Genomic DNA, 23,287 nt, shown 5'->3' with positions numbered 1-23,287 from the left:
AATTCCATTGACTTCTGTAGGATGTAAGAGTGGGTTTATCACGCCAATAAAACAATGGCATTGTACAAGAGCCACTGAGGACATACTCAGATGACAATGAAATGTTCAAGTACTAGAGAAGTCTAAATTGTGTTGAAGAGCACTTACTTTTGATGACAACATGGGGAAAGCTTGTTATGCCAGACGTCAAGTTGAATTGACACACCTGACAGGTAGGAAAAACCCTTAACTTAGGAGTTAAACTTGTAAGCATGTTTGACTTGAGGGTACTGAAAATTTTCTGAGAAAAAATGTGAAATTTCTTAAGGTTATTTTAATTCAGTCAGTGTTCAAAACAGAACTATTTTTTAAGACCGCATTATACCTGCTGGAGATAGCTTTTAGTAGGTGCACATATTTTTCATCCAGCTAGCAGTAAAAATACTGGCAACACATTTAATTTTATGTAATCTTGTAGCCATTAGAAGGGGACTAGGATTGATTTTTCCAGCTTTATTTATAATATTCAGCCTTGTTTGCATTCATCCATTTTAACTCATCTCGGGACTGCCACACCCTTAATATGGTGGGGCATTGTCAAGTAAGACGAACTTTACTTTTCCACAGTGGAACACCAGATGCATACCTATATTTTATTCAGTTGGACCTGATGGATAAATAGACCCACACTATGACATCCTTAGGAATTCAGGAATTTGAGATTTCCAAGCATGAATTAATACACTTAATGAGTTAATCTCTTCCTTTGAAGTTTACATTAAGAATAAATTCCAGTTGGTTTATTTTTCTCGCTTGACTATTGCAGACTGTGCTTTTTCCACTTTGAATATGTCTCTATATAATTACAAAAAATATATATAATCAGGAAATTCTTCCTTTTTTTTAGATACAATAAGATTTCTCCTAGAGAAAATAAGTATTATAAAATCTCTGAACCAGTTGACCAATTTGGTAAACCCATTGTCTGCAAATCAGCTTTCTTTTCTGATGTGATTTCTCTGGATAATTTTTATTTTTCTGCACTCTATCCTCCTTGTATTTTACAAGAATAGGGTAGTATCTCTTTCAATAGCATGGCTGTTTGAGAGATTGCCAGGTTTATAGCACAGGTCTTGCACTTGGTGAGCTCATTTACCTCCCATCTCATACCTCCCCCCAATGGCTGTATCATGTATTTGATGCACAAAGCATCTTTTCTCCCACTCTCTGACCTGAACTACCAGATCTGCTCAATCTGTGTTCCACTAACTAGCTACTTGTGGGGTGAGGACAGAGGCAGAAGATGCTGCACTGTAGCTAGGGACCATATTGCCAAGCAGGAACTGCACTGCTGGCTGGTATGAATCCTACTGCCACGGCTACCTCCCTTCTTGTTGCATGCTTCCATGTTATAAGGGCACCCTCAGCACGTTGCCTGATAGACGCAGCTACAAGTGCTGGAGATGAGAGCAGGGCAGCGTTCTCATTTAGGGAACACTCCTGCTGGCACTTCACTCTGTCTCTGTAGGTCCTGAACATTTTCGTTGTCACATGAAGAGCGCAGAACACACCATCTGCACCATTCAAGAAGAAAAGCTCTGCTGTCCTGGGACTTGGGTGTAGTGTTCAGCAGAAGACCATGATTTTTCCAGGGACCATTGCCACTACTACAGTAAAAACAGTAGTAAATAATAATAGAGGCAGACATATTCCTCACTCAGAAATGTGTGGTTGGCATACTGGAGATACCAAGTAACATTTGGACTTTAAAAATGTAATGCTGGAGACTGTTATGTAAAAGTATGTATAGGCTGCTAAATCTTGCTTGTGGCTAAATTAAACCTACCAATATAGCTATAATCACGCAAAGTTAGAACTTACTTTAATTAACCGGAGATTTCTGTATTCTTATTTGCCTTACTCTATCTCCCGCCAAATGTGGAAATTTTTATTTCCCACTTAGAAACTGGAGTTGGCCCCACAGCTAGAGTCCTGCTTCTACAAGCTGTGTTTAAGGACTCATTTGCCTTAGATCAGCAGCCTGACTTTCCAAAGATGGCAAGCAGCTCAGCTACCATGTTAGAAATATGTCTGTAAAAGTATTCAGCAGTATTTTTAGAAATGCTAGGTAGCAGAGGTAAGTAATCTGTGGATCGTCTGCACCGTTCTAACAGACCACTTGTCAAAGCCCATAGTGGAACAAAAACTGTTTTTCTTGGGGGTGCAGCCTTTGTTGCAGCATTATTAGCAGCAGCTGAGGACACGCGTTTCAGTGAAGCGTAAGGCAGACCATGCAGATCATTGCCATGACCAAAATGCCAAAACTCATTGTCAGAGACTAGGAGCCCTCTGTGCCAGGCACTAAAATGACTCAAAATAACCAGAATGTGTCTGTCCTGCTCCACCCTACCCAACCCTGCCTCCCCTGGCAGTGGGATTGCTAAGTGTAGGTGGCACATCGTAGCCAGGAAAGATGATTAGCATGTCCTACTCGCCCATCAGATACAAGCTGCACCACTGCTGCTATTTCTTTTTTTCTTTCCTTTAAAAGACCTATGGCAGGAAATGTGTGAAATTTGTCCCATTTGTGATCTGTGACCACCAGGGAAAATATTCTCAGGAATAAAGCACAATGGAAAAGCATTTAGGTTTCCATAGTAACTGCATTTACCTATTTACCCTGTATCCAAAATTGTACAGTATGTCTGCACCTCCTTATCAGCTCCACTTGAGGTAGCAGAGTACAGCTAGGGTCAGGGCTTCAGCTATCAGCGCACTGGCAGTTTAATGTGACAGCCTTAGGGCTCCGATATATCAACACTGCACTTCTGACTACATCCAGAGTGCATGGCAAGTCAGTCTAGGACAGACGTCTAATTTTGATTTTGATCACATCAGGGAGTCTTTCTGGCCAGATTTCTGAGACCAGTCTGGATGTTTTTCAGGCTGGTGGCACATCCACTATAAACAGTTCAGGTTACACCCCCTCTACCTTTGTATAGCTAGCAATTATATAATCATATGCCCACATTTCTAGGAAAGTCTGTGAACCTGTAAAAATCCTATATAGAAATGCATCCAATTTTTGAATATCCAGAAATACTTTCTTCCTATCTATGCCTCATCACAGTATTTGATTTTGAAATGATAACTTTTTAATATTTTTTTTTTTAATTAGAAGAAAATCTTCATTACTCTTATGCATTTTCAAAGAACATGAAATAACAAACAGGATCAAATCCAGAAACCAGCAAGGCAAAACTCCCACTGAAGTGACTAAACTTCCACAGAAGTCAATGGCAATTTTACATGGCAAAGGACTTCAGGACCTGTCCCACCAAAATGAAGGGCCTGATCTGAGGGGTTCTGAGCTTGCAGGCAAGTTGCAAATGGGCACCTTTATATTGGGATCAAGCCCTGGGGCTGCAGAAAAGAAACAAGAATCATTGTTGCAGTGCTCAAATCCCTACTGTGATATTAATTAAAGTATTATAAAGATAGCACACATTCTGTCACTGAAAGCTTCAGAATGCAATAATTCAAAGTAGCACTGACAACAGATATCCTTGCAAAATACTGAGTACATGCACTTTGAAAAAATTAAACATGCACTATCGTTCAAATTAGTAAAAAGTCTTGTATTTTGTCATCTGATGAACCTTCTTTTGCTATTTCTCATAAAAATAATGCTGAGACCCTTTTTACACTATTTATGGATACATATACATTTCATAACAGAAATTATATGATAGAAATGTTTCTCACAGAAGCTGCAGAGATGGTGTGAGCAAAAAACTCCCTTCTGGGATTTTAGTAAAAGCAGATCTCACAAAGGATCTGGAAAGAAGAAAAACACAACCTTATATTAATGAAGTCTCATATATGCATGGTTATAATACTGATCTGGTCATCACAGAGAAATGTATTTATGCAAGTACTGAAAATAAAAAATAAAAAAATGGATGTTACAGGTTTCCTATAGTATAGAAGCAGGTATAAAATGGTATGTGTGCACAGACACAGACAGACAGACAGATGAAAGAGATGTAAAAATCAGGATTCAAGAATGCAGCACAATTTTAACACATTAGCTGATGATTCTGAATGCTGGAGGTACTCCCTGCAGCAAGCATCCTTCGGTATGCACTGAAAACACCACACATCCTAGTTCATTTTAAATCATAAATTAAATAACCAAATGCTTACAGCCCTTACAGTGAGATAACATCAGGCGGAACGCTGCGAGGAATAGATCTGGCATTTTCACATAAAGCATTATCTTTGGTACAAGTACACCAGGCAGGACATTTTGGCTTCACTGGTTTCTTCCCTTCAGTCAGCAAAAGCACAGATAAAAGGCATAAGAAATAAGCAATTCTTCTAAAGGGTCTGCTGGCATTTCCCATTCTTTTGATCCGCTCTCGTTCCAGCCAGTTGAAAGAATATCCCAAAACATGAACAGGGGTTCTTTATTCAGCCATTGGATGTCTTTCTATAAGTCCAGGTCAATATTTGTCTCTGCTTTCCCAACCCTTTTCTTTCTCTTTCACTCTGTTTCTGTAGACAGAAACCTGCAGCTGATCTGTGTGTTTCCACTCACTCAGGCAACGTACTGCTGAGAGAAGAGACCTGCGAGGTGCTGTAAGATGGGGAAAATCCAACCGGCTGAAGGAAGAAAAAAAAAAAAAAAAAAAAAAAAGAAAGACTTGCATCACCACAAAAACACTGAGCACAACACAGCATTAGATTGCAAAGTGATGTAACTGAGAAATACACTGCTTTCTGTTTTCACAGGGAGGCCCTTTCCCTGTTGCCAAAAATAGTACAGCATTATGTTTTGCTGGTGGGTGGGTGAGTGGGTGTGGGGTGGAGTATGTGTGTGCGGGGGGGGGATCTGTCATCTTTTACTGGATCCCTACAACCTCAGGAACCTTTGAGAATTATGCTTCGCATATTGCAAGCAGCAGAACTGAGGGCAGTATCCCCTGGAAAAATGAAATCAAGGGAAACCATCAAAAGCATTGCTGCGAAAGCTGTTAGATTAATTTTTATCCTTAGCTTTATTGCACATAGTTGTACCACTGAAAAACAAGCTGCCACACATGGAAAATATTACAATGTATGAGAGAATGCCTACAACTGTCATTCCTAAACAAAATATTTTCTCATGCAAAATAGACCCCAACTGCATTTCTAAGAAAAGAAAAAGAAAAAAAAAAAAAAGAGGGAAAAAAAAACGTTCTTATTTGTTACATGTTTTCTGAGCTGGTTAAATGAAGCAGACCAGGCACTGTTCAAAATGGACAACATTAATTAAAAGTTCAGGTTCAAAATTTATTTGCTGCAGACTGGTTTGATCATTTAAGATTTAAAAAAAATGTTAAACACTGGCTATGTTAAAACCGAAGTTAAGAATGGACTTTCTTTGAAAAGTGTCAGGATAGGGACAAATCTTGATGGAAACAATGAGTACTTACAATACTGCCTGGAGGCTGCAATTTAAATTAGTGCTAGGTGCAGCACGAATACTCTGCAAGAAACAGCCCTCATCCTGAAGACTTTACAGTAAACTATATTAAATATTTTATGGGGAGCTTAAGAAAAGCAGCACCTAAGTGTTATTATATAAAGAATGGTAAGACAAAACTAATGAGTGCCAAATAGCTGGAAATCCAGATGGGATGTTTTTATTTTATCTGATATTGGATTGCTATTAGAAGAGTTTTGCAAACTTAGGTTTGACACGTTCCCTGTCAGACTGACAGCACTGTTTGCATTACACAGATCACAAAGTCTACGAGGGTCAGCCAGATGGTACAGAAAGTTTGACACATTCATGCTCGCTATTGGCTCCTTCATGTAGACTCTGTCTCCTCACCAGCAGATACTTGTAAACCAGCTCTCTCTTTGCTGCTGGTTACTTCTCTGATTCCATGTCGCCATCTGGTTCTGTCCCTTTGATCCTGCTCTGCAGGCCATGAAATCACAAGACCAACAACCATACCATGTCTGCCTTCCTCAGAAATGATACCAGAAAGTCCCTAGCACATACCCAGACATAGATGCCCAGCAGGAACTTCAGGTCCTATGGGTGTGAGGTGGCAAACAGGGACAATAGCCTGCAAAGCAGCAAGAAAAAAGAATGGCAGAACCCCAACGTTACTGACTCCTTGCCTGGCTGTGGCTGAGATCTGTCTCCCCACAGCTGAGAGGAGGCTCTGGACCCACAAAACTCACAGTAGACAAAGGGACTGCATCCTCAGAGGGACCTGGGATCCTCAAAAATGTGCAGAAAGCTTTCAGAGGGCCACTTCCAAAGGCTTCTGCTAGGAGATGGCTCCTGCACTTGTGCATTAGTGCTCTCCCCTCCATGTGCCCGCGCCTGCAGAAGAAAGGGCAGCTTGCACAGCTCACACTTTCTCTCTCTCTGGTTTGTTTTTTTTATAAATCCTTTATTAATTCAAGTGTGGACCAAGGTTTTTGCTTATAAGAAAATCTTCTGTATCAGTAAGTGTCTCCTGAAGCAGGATTGACTGCAAATAGTGACACAAAGCTTCTTTAATACTGAGCCCTTCCATCTTCCATTAGAAGATGGTACAGAATTACAGTAACTAGAACACTGAAATCATTATAAAGCAAAAGTTGATACCTTCCCATGGGTACAAAGGTTACTTCTTGCTCTGGAAATGTTATAAGTGTACTACTGAGAAGGACTCTGGATTTGTGGTACTTGTCTGAGCAGGGCACCCCATCTTTGCCCCTCTGAAATGGTCTGTGGCACAAAAGCACAAGCTTCAGTGAGGTGAGAACAGCAAATTCTCTAACTTTTTGCTGAAAGAGAAGAAGGCTGTTGTTTGTTTGTTTGGTTCTGGCAAAGCTACCCATTGCCATGGCAATGGTTTGCCATTGATGTTGAAACCCATGTTGCATTTTCTTAAGCTCATTCACTGAAATCCACCATCAATTACTTAGGCATTTCTTTTCAGTTTATACTCCAGCCACATCGTGACCCTCATGAAAACTTCAGAGCATAGCGGTTTTTCCGTAACAAAAGCACATTCTGCAGCAGAGCCGTAACCTGACTCCAATTTCACCCGTGCAGAGAACCGCCTGGAAGTTAGCTTTCTATTCCAAACTACATGCCAAAACAACTGCTTTTTTCCCCCCAAAAAAAAGCAAATATTATGAATATTTATAACGGCTCTGTCAAAAGAGAGGCATAAATCACATTTTCCTGGGTCCTTTTGTGCCAAGCTGAGTATCTCATTTCTTGCCATGTAGTAGTTGAAAAACAAATTGGTTCATGCCTGTTCAGAGCCATAACCTGCTCTCCAGCCACCGCCACACTTGGCTTGCCCTTTACATGTGCCATTACTGCTTATTTGCTGGCCACAGACAGGCGCTGGGCTGCTGTGCCAGCTCCTTCTCGCTCGTGCTTCACGCACTGGGTTGGTGCCATGCGAGTCAAAATTTATTTATTTTGGTTTCAGCTCGGGTTCAGCAGGAGGGATGAGGGAGGCCTGGCTTGTGTTGCTAGGTGTGCTTCTCACGATTTGGCAATGCTTTAACAGAAAAATCTTCACCTCGCCACACAACGGAGGTGCTTGCTGGCAGACAAGTTCCCATATGAGCAGCGATAAGCCTGTACCGTGCTGCTGGCTGTTGTTATTCGTTCTGACTCCCCTTTGGTACCGTATTAAGAGCAGCACACCGACGCCAACGCTAGGAGCCTGCGTTTTTCAAGCGAGACCATGCCCACAGCCCAGCTCTCCCGGCGCTGGTTGCCAAGCCTGAACCGGGCCCTGCTCTTTTTGTGCTCGGCTCTCGCTGCTGCCGGCTGCTTCCCGTAGCCTGGCAACACGCGGAGCCGCAGGCCAGGCCCCGGCCCCGGCCCCGGCCCCGGCCCCGGCCCCGGCCCCGGCCCCGGCCCCGGCCCCGGCCCCGGCCCCGGCCCCGGCCCCGGCCCCGGCCCCGGCCCCGGCCCCGGCGCTGCCCTCGCCTCCCCAGCGCGGCGGAGGCGCCCACCGCTCCCTAGCCTGCTTCCCCCCTTTCTTTCGGCTCCTTTATTTTAGCTCAAGCAGGCCTGAGAAGAAGCCCTCAAAGACAAAAAGCCGAGGAACGAGGCCAGTCTGCTGCTTGGAGACGAGGACCTGCTTTTCTTTCTCCTTGTGTGTGGGATCCTTTTAATTTTTGGCCTTTTTTTTTTTTTTTTTTTAAACAGCTGAAAATCATTCATCTTTGCACTACACTGAGATTTTAGTCTTTCCTATACTTTGTTAATACACTATGATATTTGTCCTCTTTAATTTTGACCAAAGCTAAGTAATTCCTGGGAAATAATTATTTCCCACGTATTCACTCTATATGGTAAGAATAATAGCTTATTTATTTCTATTATATCCAAATTGTTTGGTACTTTGATAATACCCATAGTTGTTAACAATCAACCATCTAAGATCAAGTTTGGTGCAGGTAAATGACATTCAAAATTCAAGATACTTTTGCTAGTTGTCATTTGAGGTATTCACTACCTGGTATTGCTCATGCTCTGATCAGATTTAGCATAACTTTTGCAGCTCGGTTTCTAGTCCAAACATACGCATTTATTGTTATTATTTACTCAAAATAAGTTCTTATCAACTATTCTTGAATATCTGGTTACAATATGAATACTTCTATGAGTAAACCTGTTTGCTAAAATATTTGAGGAAAGCAAACAAAAGGTCATAACATAGAGCCAAAAATTATTTTTAAAATATTGAATAAATTTTTGAGGGATTAACTCTGCTCCACTGGTTGTATTTGCATATTCACATTGGCCCAATATGTTTTCATTACCAACATATGGCAAAATTTTAATAAGCTTCCTGTGGTTTCATGCTGACTACATTTGCCTTTACAGATACGTATACTGTTACAGTTATCCTTTATTTTATCCTACTTTTAGAACATTTTAAGAAAATTTTGTTGCCTTTTCCATGTTCAGGATGAGCTGCCTGCACATACAAGGCCTAATCCAAAATCCACTGACAGCAATGGCAAGACTTAGTGAACTTCACTGTGCTGCTCAGTGTTAAGTCCATGGTAAGTCTCTGTGTTTCACCACAGAAATACACAAGAGTCAGAATCACACTGCAATGTTCAGGAGTCCCCTATGAAGAGAACATCGTTCTTGCTACATTACCACTGTGCCATCCCTTTCAATAAACAAAATGAAGTCTTTCGGATTCCATATAGTTCTGAAAAGAGCATGCTTCCAGTGGGTCTGGCCCCAAGAGCCATTGCCAGGAAGAGACCTTCTGCAGGTTAGGCGCAACAAAACTCAAGATGCCTTTACAACAGCTCATAGCACAGAATAGCTTGTGAATTACCACAGAGTTGTCCAAAACTTTTTATTTGGAAAGTTGTTCTAACTTGCTTTTCCCTTCCTGTCTAAAAGTGGGACAGTCAGTCCAATCCCTGTGTCAAAAGGCTGAAAAAATGGCTACTGTAATTGCTGCCAACTTTAGGGGAAAGAAGAACACAGAGGACGGCCTCCTTTCCCTTGCATAAAGGGGTCCCGTCACAGCTCACCATGGAGTTACAAATGACCACCTCTAAGAGAGCTGGGCCTTAGCTCTCCTGGCCAGAAGCAGGACACCTGCTCTGCTGCGTGTATCTTGGTCAGCGTACAGGTGGCTCTAGGACTGCTCACTGGCTTAGGTGGGCCAGAATTTGACTAATGACAAACAGTATCTCACAAGCTAAGTGCTGTTATCTGAACTATTATTCTTTAAGGAACAAACAGATGTGCAATGTATGCAAGCTCATCCAACATCCTGGGTAACCAGGAGGGATAAAGGCTAAGCAGCTAGATGCAGAGCATTCAAAATGTACTATGTTTAGATATCACATGACTTTTAAACTAGTACCACAAAATTTTAAGGACATAGTCTATAGTCCTTGAACAGCTGCTATTGACAATACTGATAATGTTAAGTTTGTTTAAATGTTCTTCTGGATGACTGCTCATGCTGATCTGACTATCTTGCAGGACAGGCAAATCATAGAATCATAAAACGGCTCGGTTTGGAAGGGACCTTAAAGATCATCTAGTTTCAACCCCCCTGCCATAGGCAGGGATGCCACCTGCTAGATCAGGTTGGACAAGGCCGCATCCAGCCTGGCCTTGAACACCTCCAGGGATGGGGCATCCACAGTTTCTCTGGGCAACCTGTTCCAGGGCCTCACTATCCTTACAGTGAAGAATTTCTTCCTAATGTCTAATCTAAACCTAACCTCTTTTAGTTTAAGACCATTCCCCCTTGTCCTATCATTATCTACCTGAGTAAAGAGTCCCTCTCCATCCCTTTTATAAGACCCCTTTAAGTACTGAAAGGCCGCAATGAAGTCTCCCTGGAGCCGTCTCTTCTCCAGGCTGAACATCCGCAATTTTCTCAGCCTTCCTTCATAACCACCTCAGCTCAGTACCTTTATTTTATGTAAGTAAAGAAAAAGAACAAAACAAACAGAAAGAAAACAATAACCATCCTTCAGGTGAGACATGTACATAACCTCAGTTAATCCTGGATTGGCCCTTCTCTGTGAGGGAGACCTCACAAACCTTATTAAACCTGTTATTTTTTCACCCTCCACTTCCAGTTCCCTTAGGGGCTGTCCATTCCTGCTCCTCTGAATGGGACTGGATGCCTGTACGAATCCCAGAGCTGGTGTTGCTCAGCTCTTCCCCAGCTCATGCCTTCTGTTTCCCAGCACAGTAGGACCAGTTGCTTTCTCAGGTGTTTAAAAGGCTTGGGAGGTCGGTTACAGAGCACCATGCTTTGCAGCATGCAATCCAGAAGCATGGAGTCAATGGTTCTCCCAAATACTAGCCACTTTCCTCCTGAATGAAACAATTCTTCCTTCATCTCTATTGTATGTGTTTTGCCTTGAAAACACTGACAGTGGATATGTAGAGATGGGAGACAGGAGATGGACACAAAACCAGCAAATGGTTCAAGAGCTAAAGAGAGCACAATGCAAACGTGGACCTGAGACCAAACCTCATACAGAGAGAAGTATTAAGAAAGGAGACAATAATACACTGGGTTTTCACTTTCTGCAGAATGTGCACTTTCTGCATCTTCTCAACCTTTCAGTAGAACTTTCAAGAAAATCTGCCAGTAGTTTATTTATACTCTGGGAAGATCAACACCTCACGTAGGCAGCTGGGAAAGGGGGCACTTTTCAGCCAGACAAAATGCCCAGCCACTGCAATGGAACTGGCATCAGGGTCATACCTAATGTGTGTCCTGCTGTAGGATTGAAGTGCCCTCTATAGGAACCTCTTAGAGAGGGAAAGTCATGTTCAAATATGCAAGCTACCGTCTTTTTCCCTGCATGGCCTGATCAGACATTAAAAGTGTGATACAACTGAGAAAATCTACAGTTAATTTATAACTGGAAATGGTCTCATGACTTTTGAAGGAAATGGCATGGTGATATTAAGAATGTAGTTCTATGCAACACTTTCTGTAAGGGGATGGTTTCTCTCTTCCCCACTCTTCCACGGCCTCTTGGTTCTGTTGCCTTCCACAGCTCACTGTCGCACTATTTATGAAATCAGCAGTTGTCCCTAGGAGGTATCTTTCATGCCTACACTGAAAATGCAGAGTGATAGAAAATCCAGTCCAGTAAGAACCCTGTATCCGAAACACAATGTCCCAGATTTTCTAGTGTGAGCAAGTGCTTTCTGTAGACCCAAAACAACATACCACTGTCACTGCAGCTAAATGCCATTTAATTGGCAGCAAGAAAAGCCTATAATACATTTCTTCATGGAAAAATGTTTGAGATCCTCCAGTCTGCCAAGATGCTAATTAAAAACAGACGGCACATTATAAAATCCTTTCCTTGACCTGTGCTATCTTACATTGCCCTTCTGTACTTTTTTCATGGCATTGAGTCCCCGTAAAATTATTCTAATCTTTATAAGCTTGTATTTAATTTTCCTTGTCATTTTGCAGAAAGAAAAATGTAACTGATTTTTTTTATTTAAATGTACATCGGAAATTTATTTGTTACATGGCAGAGATAACGGGCTTTTGAGGAGAGATTAAAAACAGGAGGTTTCTAAGTCCTGAATAATTCACAATGGAAGAAATCTTAGCCCTACTGAAGTCACTCAAATAGTTCAAGTAAAAGCCTCGCTGGAATGCCGCTGACATAATGAATTGCACAATGAGAAGGATGTGCCTCATCAAACACATATTACTGTTTTATGGTTGCTAATCAAAATGTTTCGAAAAGCTGGGATTTGGACCAGTGCTGAAACATCTTAAGGGCTTGTTGCTGATAGCTCCACAAGTGTATCTTATTGAAGTGTTTATTGTTTTTAACACTTCAAGAAATTTGAAAAAATACCTTATTTCCCTAAGAAATAATCCCTTTTACCTCAACTGTTAGACGGTCCACTCTACCCCACACTATGGTGGGCACACTGTGGCTGTACAGAGCCCAGCGCAGGTTCTCCATCAAAAACGACACAGCACCCAGCTGAATGCCCTGCTCCATTTCCATCCAAGCTGCAACCCCCTGCTGAGGAGACTTTGGAGGACTGAAGAAGCCTGCCACATCTCTGTTTGTATGCCAACGTGCTCTTTCCTCAGTTTTAAGGAAGGATTTGCTCTTTTGGCTGCCTGGCTCTCCCTCTGCAGTGGGAAAGCAAAACCAACAAAACACTGCATCTAAGAACTGGATGTAATTTTTAATGTAATTTTCAGCTCTACAGAGGGATACGTGTTTTAGTTATGACTGCTCAGAAGCTAAAGGATTTTCCCTACTTTGTGCATAATATTTAAGACGTTCAGATTTTGAACTTACAATGCTTCCTATATATCACTTTCCTAAGACAAACATCCAAATGCCATACAGCTGACTTTCTTTTAGACAGCAATCACTGTTAGGCAGCTGCAAGTTTCCACTGTTGTTGCCCTTGTGATTTAGGCAAAGAGACATTAAAACTGGAGGGCCTAATTCCCAGTATTAATATAATACATCAGGAAGAAGTAATAAGCTCCTTTATGAAGCAATATAGCTCCCCAGTTAAATAAGTGGCACACACTCCTGATTAAACAAAGGCACATGGGGCTTTTTCCTAAGCATTGTTTTGAAGTAAAAGGATGAATATGGGAGAAAGCAAAAAGGACAAGAAAACAGGAGTGGGAATTCAGAAAGAAGGCAGCAGGAACATCACACAAGGAGAGATTTTGGACCCTAGGCATTGCAAAGAGGATCCTGAGAAAAGTCTCTGGAGAACTTCCTGGAGCAAGTGTTGGCTGAAAAGAGCTTGGAGCTGCACATAGTCTCCTGCTGTTTAATTTGCTCTTCACTCAGGGAAATGAACGCTGTGCATTCTCTGCAAATAAAAAGTGAATCCAAGATACCTGATTCCATTAACAATTTATCTTCTTAAACAGAAAAATCTTAAAGATTGACTTTTTAGGTAACTGTTCAGGTCAGAAGTAGTAATAATGCTCTACTGCATGCTTCTGACACTTCCACCTCCGCTCGGGGCGAGGCAGATCTCCCTTCATAGATGCATTATATATATTAAGATCTTTCTCTAGAGAGCAAGCAAGCTCTTCTATATATAGCTTCTATTCACAGGCAAGCACCACAACCACTTATTCATTCTTTTCATGCTTTACCTGCTGTTTTCAAGGCTGCCCTGATGCTAAAAATAGCTTCACGTATTAGAGGAGGGTTGCTATAGATTCAGAATGGGCGATGTCGGGAAGCAGCTCAATCCTTCTGCCGAGGATAGGGAGGACCCACGTGGCTGTGGCTCGGTGGGGCTGTGTTACTGTCTGTGACCTGGGCTCTGCTGCCCTTTCATAAAGACACTCAGGCTCCAAGGTGGGGATATTTACGTTGTTCTAAGACTGCACAGAACTGCAAATCTGAAACACAAATCACGGATGTGGACTCGAGTGTTAAGGCTTTGTTTTTCCAACTGTACTGCTAGATCACTATACTACAGTACCTGCAGATATTAATAGCACAATAGCTTCTTTTTAGATTGGGATAACAATTTCATATGTTGTTTTAAGGGCATATTTTTCTGCAGGCATTGACGTCTCCAAGTCAGAAACTATCAAAATGCTTCGCCAGTTGTTCTTAACAGAGAGCTGAAAGGATGACAATTCATCAGCTGTTTGATTACCTTCAAGACAGCAATAAAACCACATCAAAAAATTGCACTACATACTGTTGTTTTGAACTTCTGGCAGTGTGTCCTCTGGCAATGCTGACAAAGCTAATGTTAATTTTGGAAGTTACCTCCCTGTCTAAAATTTAATGGATAATGCAAATGAAAAACTGCTTACACATAACTATCCAGATCATACACTGCAAGTGCGCTATAGATAAGTGTCATTTGATTGTTCGGGTTATGAAACCTAAGTTTTCAAAATTCAGCCAACAAAAAGTTTTGGAATTATAGAAAATATTATTTTGTCAAACCTTTAGAAGTCGTTTTTGGACATTGGTGGACTATCTCTGGTTGCATCCCTTAAGGATGACAAAGATCAAATTAATGAAGTAAAAGAGTGTCTGAATGAGACTTAGTGTTCTTTCATCGTGTGGTAAATCTTTCCAAGTGATAACAACTTTATCTTGAACTTCAAGGCAAGATAGATGCATTACAGGGCAAGTCGCAGCCAAGAATGGAAAGCAAAATATTGGTCATTAAAGTAACTACTACCTAGAAATATGGCAAAACAGAAAAACTGAAAGGACTTCTATTCCATGGTATCCATTAGCTCCCAAACACATATAAACCAGGTTCATTTCTGTATACAGAAAACCGTAATCTTACTCAGCTACATTAACTTTCTCCACAATTACGTGATTTTAAAAAATTACAGTGAAAAGTTGAAGCTTGACATAAAACTGTTTGAAAGAGAAAGGCTATGTATGCTTCAGGAGTCCCATATTAGGAACTAAATTTAATGTTTAATCTCCGAATACAAATTTTCCAAGTTCTTAAAACTTGTGGATGGATTACAACCATACCAAAGTTAAATGAGGTAGTCAAAATAATGTTTTCCTTTTGTTAAGCGACTCAGATTATAGAAACTTGCTGAATACTGACTCTGTTAAGGCTGAGGTTCAAATAAAAGCTATTGTACAAGGAAAGAGTGGCAAGGGTTGACTAAAACAAGATTTTAAAATGTATTAAAATGGATCCTAATAAACTTTAAATAATACATTCCATCTTTGAAGAACTGTATATTTGAGGACAGTAGAATACAGACTTGTGAGAAAATTTCATTATATTCTAAAGAAAATGGTGTCTCACTCAAATCTCACTTGAATTCCTGACCTTCATCTTTCATGTGGTTATATTTTATTTCCATTCAAGAAAGCCAGTCATTAAGATATGTAACTCTTAACATTTTAATACATTGCTTGCAAATTGAATGTGGTTTCAGCAAATAGCAGGATCTCCCCCAAGATGCAAGCTTGAATATTTCTTTTTACTTACTATAGATACTTTCCTCAGCAATTTTTTTCATGTAATTTTTATAGTCGTGGATATTGCACAGGTCACGTTTGCTGGCTGTAAGTAACATAATTCGATATTTGTAACTAGGTTAGACTAACTGTTCCCATTTAGGAGAGCTATCCTTCCCTTTCTACTTAGGTGCATGAAATGAATAGTATCCTGGAAATACTTTCAATAGAAGGGCAGATAGTATTTCAGTACTTGATGTCTGAACGATCTTTGTGATTAAATAACACAAAATTGTATTTAATTTGAAATATAACCCCTATTATTTCCAAAACTGGCAATCAGTGGTATATTTCTACTAACGAAAGGACATTTCTAGTACAGTTGCTAGTGGCATTATTAAATGAGGTCTCACATTAGTACTGTACAAGCATGTTCATCAAAAAAAAAAGTTAAAAAGGAATTTTCACTGATTCATTCTAGTTCACTGCACAGAGTGCAGTCTTTATATCCCTGTATCCTTCATTTTCCACCAAATGGTCAGCTGTTGATTACCTCAACCCAGATACTATCAGCGTCTACATCCAGTTACTATACTGCTTTACTTTACTATGGAAGTAATCCCACTGAAACCATAAGGTGGAATGAGGGTTGCTTCTGTCCTCATTATGCCTTATGATGCTCTTATACATTCTCTTATAAAAAAAAAAAGTCTATTATCGGTGTGATTCCAAACACTCGCTAACCACTGCATGTTGCAAATCATCTACGCTGTCAAATATTTTATTTTCTTAGCTTTAGGACACTGAAAACCCTGTGATGAACATGCCTGACCGGTTACAGAATATTTTGCAAAACTGGCCTTCTTGATTCCTGGATTAAGATCTCAACATTTGGTTAAACTAAGGTGCAACACATCTCTAAAAGTACTGGTGTTTTCTGGAACACATATGCAGGAATGAGGCCTTATTCCTCTATTAAATTATAATGTAGACTGCAGGCCCCGAGGCACCCTTCTTTTCCAGGTTTTCTGTAATGCTAGGCACACTAGTAGTGCTTAACTGCTTCTATGACTGAGAAGATAGCAGCTTGTCAGCACCTTTTTATATACGAGTCTTTAGATTCCATACATTCAACTGTAAATGATTTGTACCTTTCCTCAATTATCACAGTAAGTAAATTATTAATGAATACATATACATGGCAGACATGCACAAAATTGCACGTTATCAGGAAGCAAGGGAATACATACATTTTTCACTATAATTTACAATTGCCATGGGCTGCGATTTTGCTCACATTCTTTTTATTTTCATGGAATAAATCTAGTAGGAAAGAACAAAATTTATTAACTTTTTTTTTTAATTTCCACTTTACAATATTTTCCTTATCTCTTGCTTCTTATTTTCTTTCATTTCCCCCTCATGTAATAACTGATATCAAACTGGAAGAACAGATTTTCCTTTCTCTTTGATTTATGTATATGAACACCATCAGTCACTTTCCACCATAACAGATCTAGACATAGAAGTAGGATTAAGCATTCTTTGCTCTCTTAGGAAAATGCTCATACTTTGGGGATTTTAAACATAATACACTTCTAAAATCTCCTTGAGTGAAAACTGGAACACGCTGGAGGAGTTACTTCCTGTATTCCACTTATTTCAATGCAGGTTGATAAAACTAAGGAAAAGTATTTTGTGCATACTGATAATTACTTTTTAATTAAATTCCTAACAGACTGAGGTGACTGTACTTGTTTATGCATGCCTACAAGCACGTGAAGTCTTAAAGCAAACTGTTCTCAGCATAGCTGCTGGGCTGTAAGGTCTGGAGACCAAAATCACCTGCCACACAGCAAACGGGGCAGTAGCAGTGCCAATTAAAGGACAGCAGACAGGAGTCTACGTAATGTATCTCTAAGGGATTTGTTAGGTAAAATTATTTACTTGTTGGAAAAAAAAAAAAATCTGTAGAGATAACACATTAGGTTGCTTCTAATAATTATTTTTTGATGAAAGTCTGTTTATTATGATTTCCATAACTGAATAACTTAGTTTTTACAGGGCCATACTGGTATTATTTACAATACACATATTAACAAGAGCTTGTGGTCTAGTTTAATGATATTTTTTGGTTCTGGAAAGTTCACAGAAATTCTAGGATCTAGGTTATTGCTAGGAGTTTTCCCTTAAATGCAACAGAATTGAGGTTGAGACAATCTGGTTTTCAAGATATCACAAGATTCTTACATAATTCTGCATTCATAGTTGAGAAAACTCAGATATTAGAAATTAAAAGTCATAGTACTTCATATGGCTGTGATCCATTAGCATGTTAAGAGTGTAAGCGATGCTACTATCAAAGGGGGCTCATGAGCATGACTTAAACTAGTACAGTCTATGATGATGAAGATTATAAGGTTGCTACTCAGCCAACAGTAACAACAAATACATTTTATGAATTGTGATTGAAATGGAGAGGCCTCATGTGCATCCAAGTAACTGGAGCTGATGGCATAGATCAGGTGAAGCTGTATTTTGTAACAATGTGGCCTAAACTGGGATTCTGTTTACCAAATTGATTGGCTAAGAATCAGGGTGAAATTTCTTCATATTTTGCTTCTTGAAGATTTTCAGATCAAATGAAAGTTTAAAAAACATTTTAAATAAAACCCTTTGAGCTTAATCCAGAATTTGACATGCGTACTGTCCTCTTGAGCTTTGCATTAGTGTTTACAGAACTAATTCCCAAACTTTGGTCTCAAAGTGAATGCTCTGGAGATGGCCAACAGAACCAGTGCCTCAGCTACAAGTCTGACAGTGCAGCAGGCAACAAGGGGTTGTGAAAGTTTGCAGTGATCTGCTCACCCCCAGAGTACAGGAGCCTAGAATAAAGGTCTGGGGGTCAAATTCTCCTTGCCACCTTCAGGTTTTACGGAATCAGGGCCAGATTTTCAAAAGAACCAAGTTTTCCAAATTGTTTTTCAGACTGGAAGCCTTAGTATTATAGAAATCCTATCTGTACATGGTGTATTTGACCCTGGTCTCCAATGGTATTAATCAGGAATACTTAAGTGAAAAATTGCCACCAATAACTGGAATTTAGAAAAACTGATCTTTTAACAGGATTAGATACATTATTATCTCTAGTTTATCCCTATTAACAAATTAAACACGATACAAATGACTCTGGTCACTTATACAAAGATCTGGGGTATTGGAACATGGGAGGAAACTTATGAACAATCATGTTATTTTTTCAAAGGCACTTTTCTAACAATGATTACACACTGAAATGGTAATTGCAGCTCCAAAAAAGCACAAAACAGCACAGCTGCTCTCAAAATAAAAGACAAAGCACAGGTTTGCCCATGGTATTTTTTGTAACAGACTCTATACAAGAAATAAATTCAAATCCAGAAGTGCTTTTATTGAGTAAATTATCAGCCAAACAAATGAAACTTCACTTGCCTTTTAGTACAGCAACATTGACATCTAGTGGCTAGTTAAACTCCAAGTCACGCATCCTTTATATGGCAAAAGACTGTGGAACATAACATTTACTGAATTTGACAAAATAAATGTGCATTTCAACAATCTGCTTCCTTTACATGATCTTTAGATCATCACAGAATGACAAGAGTCTTTAATGACTAGTCTGTAATGACCAAACCCTGTCATGGGAACTGGTGAGTATAAGCCACCACGCTTCAGCACAGCCCCAGTGATTTTCCCTGTTCCTTAGGAAGTCTTGGGCTTGTGAGTCAGCTGTGACTTAACTACATACCTTGCTGGGGCTTGTTGGAAGGCACGGTGCATCCCTAAAGTTGTACAGAGGTACACGTTAAATGAAACAGACTGCACTTACTGAATGTAATTTTACTGGCACACGTGAATGTGTATTTTTAGCTCTGCTTGCTTTTCTACAAATTACTAGGGGACTTCAAATAGAAAGTGATGAAAATCAGGAACATGACAGATGCCATGAAATGGTTCGTACTATGAAGATATGAAAATAAAAGATTTGGCAACTTCACATACATAGAATGAAGGAAGGTGCTGATATCAACTAATGTTAGAAAGTCTCATTTCTTCATTTTTCAACAAAGTAACTGGCATAATGGAGAAAGAGGAAAGATTAGACATGATAAATCTGAACATTACTAATACTTCTGCTGTTTCTGAATTAATTTCTCACATCAATCTCAAATGTATATACTCTGGAAACAGGTCTTATAATGGATACAGTTGGCAGAGACTGCCTTGCCCTCACTCTCTATACCTGTGGTAGCTGCCTCTTCTGGCACACTGGCAAAGCTGCCTGATTTGCATCATTAAAAAACAGTGAAGGTACCAAATATCTCATTTTTTGTAATCAGCTAACCAAACTAATTTTGACCAAATAAATCAGAGGCTTTTGAGAATAAACAACCTTAGCAGAAGACCTTAGGAGACAATAATCTTCTGGAGGAAGGTTGGGGTAATTGTCCCGGCTAAATGCTACTAAGGATTAAATAGATGCGCTTAGTGTTTCTTAAAAACAGAAAGAGGAATCCGAGTCTGAAGAAGAGCAATAAAGCATATAAGAGTTCTCAAAAATTTATCCTATATGGACAGGTACTTTCATTTCTTTAGCTTCAAAAAGAGAAGACTGTGGGCATATATGTCTCTATAAAGATGTATGAGAAAAATGCAGATCAATTCTTGCCTTCTGTATCAACTGGTTTAGGGCATTAAAATTATCTCACGTAGCAACTAGGGAGATTTGTCTTACATATTAGGAAAAAAAAAACTATATACTTTAAAGGTTAATAGATTCAGCTATTTAGGCTGTGGAAACTCCTATACCAAAAAAACTTTTAGGAACAGCTCAACAAGTACATCAGGTATAGCCTTGTGAATTCTGCATCTCCATGATTTAGTACCTTCTTTTAGTACATACATGTTGATAAGAGTATTCCTCAAAAAAATATGGCAGAATTAAATAAATAAGTGAACAGCTTGCTTAAGTTAGCATAATGCTACCCCCACAGCAAGTTCAGAGGTCTGCCCTGAACACAGAAAGGCACATGCCAGATGTTAAAATTCACCTTTCACCCTTCAGCACAAGTGACATGAGTCAATATCTATTCATAAATCTCGTTGTGTTAGCAGCAGCTTTACCACCAATTTAATGAATTTGAATGACTGAGAAGTGGCAAATTCAATTAAATGAAACTGGCCTTTTTTTTTCTTTCTTTTTTTTTCATACTGAGTCTATCTCCATGGTCCACATAATGTGATGTGATTACATAGGCACCTGGAAGAAGGAGTGAAAGCAGAGAAGCTGAAGAACTCTTAGGAGTATTTCAGAATCATGGACATTACCTTCTATTATTAAGAATATCCCAGCTTCACAGTAATTTCCATTTATTCTTCCCAGAACTTTCTATGGAATTGTTACACTAAGCTGTCAGAAAATTGAGTGATAAGCGTTGTATAAGAATATGTCAGTGATTTGAAAACTTGAAAACATTTACTTCTTGAAGGTTTTACAACCATATATGACTTAGGCTTTCTGGATACAGTGGGTCTCATCTTAACCCAATTCTAGATTTAGGTCAGGAGTAAAAGGACAACTACAGTGATATTGTATTCCTCGTGGGCCGTGAAGTTCAGGGCTACTGCAATTTAAGAGTACAGTTTCACATTATTGCTGATTTAATAGAGCTGCTGCTGAAAGGGCCGCCCTCGTAGCTCAACTTCCCCTTCACTCCTGTCCCATCCTTCCATTCCTAACCTGTTTTTGCACCAGCACTGATACTCAACAGATGCCACAGCAGGAGTGTCAAAGGAGCTAGACTAGCAGCAAATTAAATACTGCAGTTCAGCAGAAGTGGTCAGACAAACACTAGTGCCAATTTGAGAAAAGGAACGCGCTTTTCAGCAGCAGCTAACTCACAGATTGATTTACCCGTAATTGAAAACTGTGCTGCAAAGAGCTGGTTATAGAATTATTGAAATCCACTTTAAAGCTGTAATGCCTCCCACCCCCCAAGAAGTGATGCCCACCTTTTTGCCCTTTTCCCCTGTATCTTTCAGTCCTCTGGGAATCTGATGAGAGAATTGTCCTTCTTAGTGTCAAAGCATATTGATGCAAGGTTAAAACTATGAAAATACTCCCATAAGATCGAGCTATAATCTATATACAAAGAACTATGGACAGGCCCAATTTCAACTTTCCATCTATTTAGCAGGCTGTTTCTGATCCACTTACCCAGCTGCAGGTTGTAAAGTAGCTTACTGTAGCCTGCATATAAAAAGCAGTCAGCATTGGGATGTTTTAAAGCCAGGCAGACATCAGAATAGTATAGCACAGTAAAATGAAATTATCTAGCTGCTATTCTCACCAAAACTGCATATAAAATAACTTCAGCATCTACAACAGTTGCTATAGTTGGATTCTCTAGAGAATTTTCCTGTTCCAGAAAGTTTATATTTTCTATATGCAGGCCTTTGTGGCCACAGTACAATGATGAGAGATTCAAGAATTGTAGATCTTCTCTCTACCTTTCCCACTGTTCTTCAAAGTGCATAATCAATGATATGTTGGCCCAGTTTCCAGAATCATGTCAAGATTCATTCATACTAAAGCAGTCTGCCATTTCCGTAGGAGAGGAAAAACAAAAAGAATACGCCTGCTATTACAGCTTTGTGTGTATACATTATTTATTTTGAGATATTTAAATTATTAACTAGGATAATTCCATTTTTGCAACAGAGAGTCTCTGCCCTTTAGAGGAAATGGGCCACTTTCAGCGGGGCTTCAGCAGCATGCCACATACACTCAGTGAGTGCCACATACACTTGGCACTCAGATCCTTTCCATGGGACACCACCTTTAGGTCCCTTCCAGAGCTGTAACATAATTAGTGACAAAAATACCAGAGCAAGAGAAAAAACACCCCTCTTTTGAAGCTGAATTTCAGTAGCCAAGATAAGGAGGTACCCTGAACGTTGTGGTGTGCGACAGCTTCAATATATAATAGGAACTCCCTATAACGTTTTCTTTAGTAACAATGAAAGTAGTACTTCAATTTCAAAAATTTTCCAGTGTGAAGTATAGCTGTGATTTAAGACTCCGGGAATCAATAGCATGGCTGGGAACTCTGATATATTCCAGAATAAAGTATCTGTGATGGATTGCAGCATCTCTGACCTCAGCAGCCAACGCACTGGTTCAAGTATGGTGCGTCCTAACGTTTGATGGGAAACAGTATCAGCCGCCTGACAGCTACTTGCTGGAACTGACCACTTAATGGTGGACACCGGCATTTCCCAGCTAGTTCTGGAGAACACTTCGGGGGTGCAAAGCTCCTTTCCCTCAGGCCAAACTCCACCACCGCCGGGCGTGCAGCGGCGGTGCCCGCCGCACCGCACCGCAGCAGGAGAGGCCAGGGGAGCACACGCAGGCGGAGCAGCGCTGCCGGGCGATAGCTCGGCTGGGGCCGGGGCCAGCCGGGCAGCCCTCCCACAGGGCCCTCGCCGCCGCCGCCACCCCAGCCCCGGTGCTCCTATCCCCCGGGAAAAGGCAGCGGGGGGCCCGGCGCCCCCTCGCCCGCTCCCGGCCCCGCTGCGCCCCGAGCCCCCCCCCCCCCCAGCCCCTCCAGCCGGGCGGCACCCGTCGGGGCTGGTCCTACCTTCCCCGAGGCGGCGGCGGGCGCAGCCGGGGCCGTGCACCGGGATCCCGGGCGGGGAGGCTCCCCTCGCCCCTCAGCATGATGAGCGCCTCTCCCCTCCCCTCCCCTCCCCTGCCGGCGCGCCTCGCCCTCGC

At 40.6% G+C, this 23,287-nt stretch overlaps 1 protein-coding gene across 6 annotated transcripts in view; it reads right to left on the bottom strand.

Annotated features, from left to right (window-relative positions):
* Positions 1–23,265, bottom strand: part of LGI1 (leucine rich glioma inactivated 1) — a 30,959-nt gene extending 7,694 nt beyond the window's left edge. Inside the window, exons 1-5 of one of the 6 annotated variants that reach the window (XM_067000987.1) lie at positions 7,563–7,870; positions 6,217–6,361; positions 6,032–6,098; positions 4,195–4,644; positions 3,745–3,816 (exon numbers count right to left, since the gene is read on the bottom strand). In XM_067000987.1, the coding sequence (XP_066857088.1) occupies positions 3,745–3,816; positions 4,195–4,385 (263 nt within the window). In that variant the 5' untranslated portion in view covers positions 4,386–4,644; positions 6,032–6,098; positions 6,217–6,361; positions 7,563–7,870. Of the gene's footprint in view, positions 1–3,744; positions 3,817–4,185; positions 4,645–6,031; positions 6,099–6,216; positions 6,362–7,562; positions 7,871–20,841; positions 23,099–23,153 lie in introns of those variants that run through there. The other 5 variants (XM_067000985.1, XM_067000986.1, XM_048069330.2 and 2 more) reach the window with 5 other exon arrangements.
* Positions 23,266–23,287: the final 22 nt, after the last annotated feature.

This window comes from Anser cygnoides, chromosome 7, assembly GCF_040182565.1.
Source record: "Anser cygnoides isolate HZ-2024a breed goose chromosome 7, Taihu_goose_T2T_genome, whole genome shotgun sequence".
In the NCBI taxonomy this organism is placed as follows: Eukaryota; Metazoa; Chordata; class Aves; order Anseriformes; family Anatidae; genus Anser; species Anser cygnoides.
Note: the sequence above shows the minus strand (reverse complement) of the source record. Positions and strands in the feature narration are given on the sequence as shown.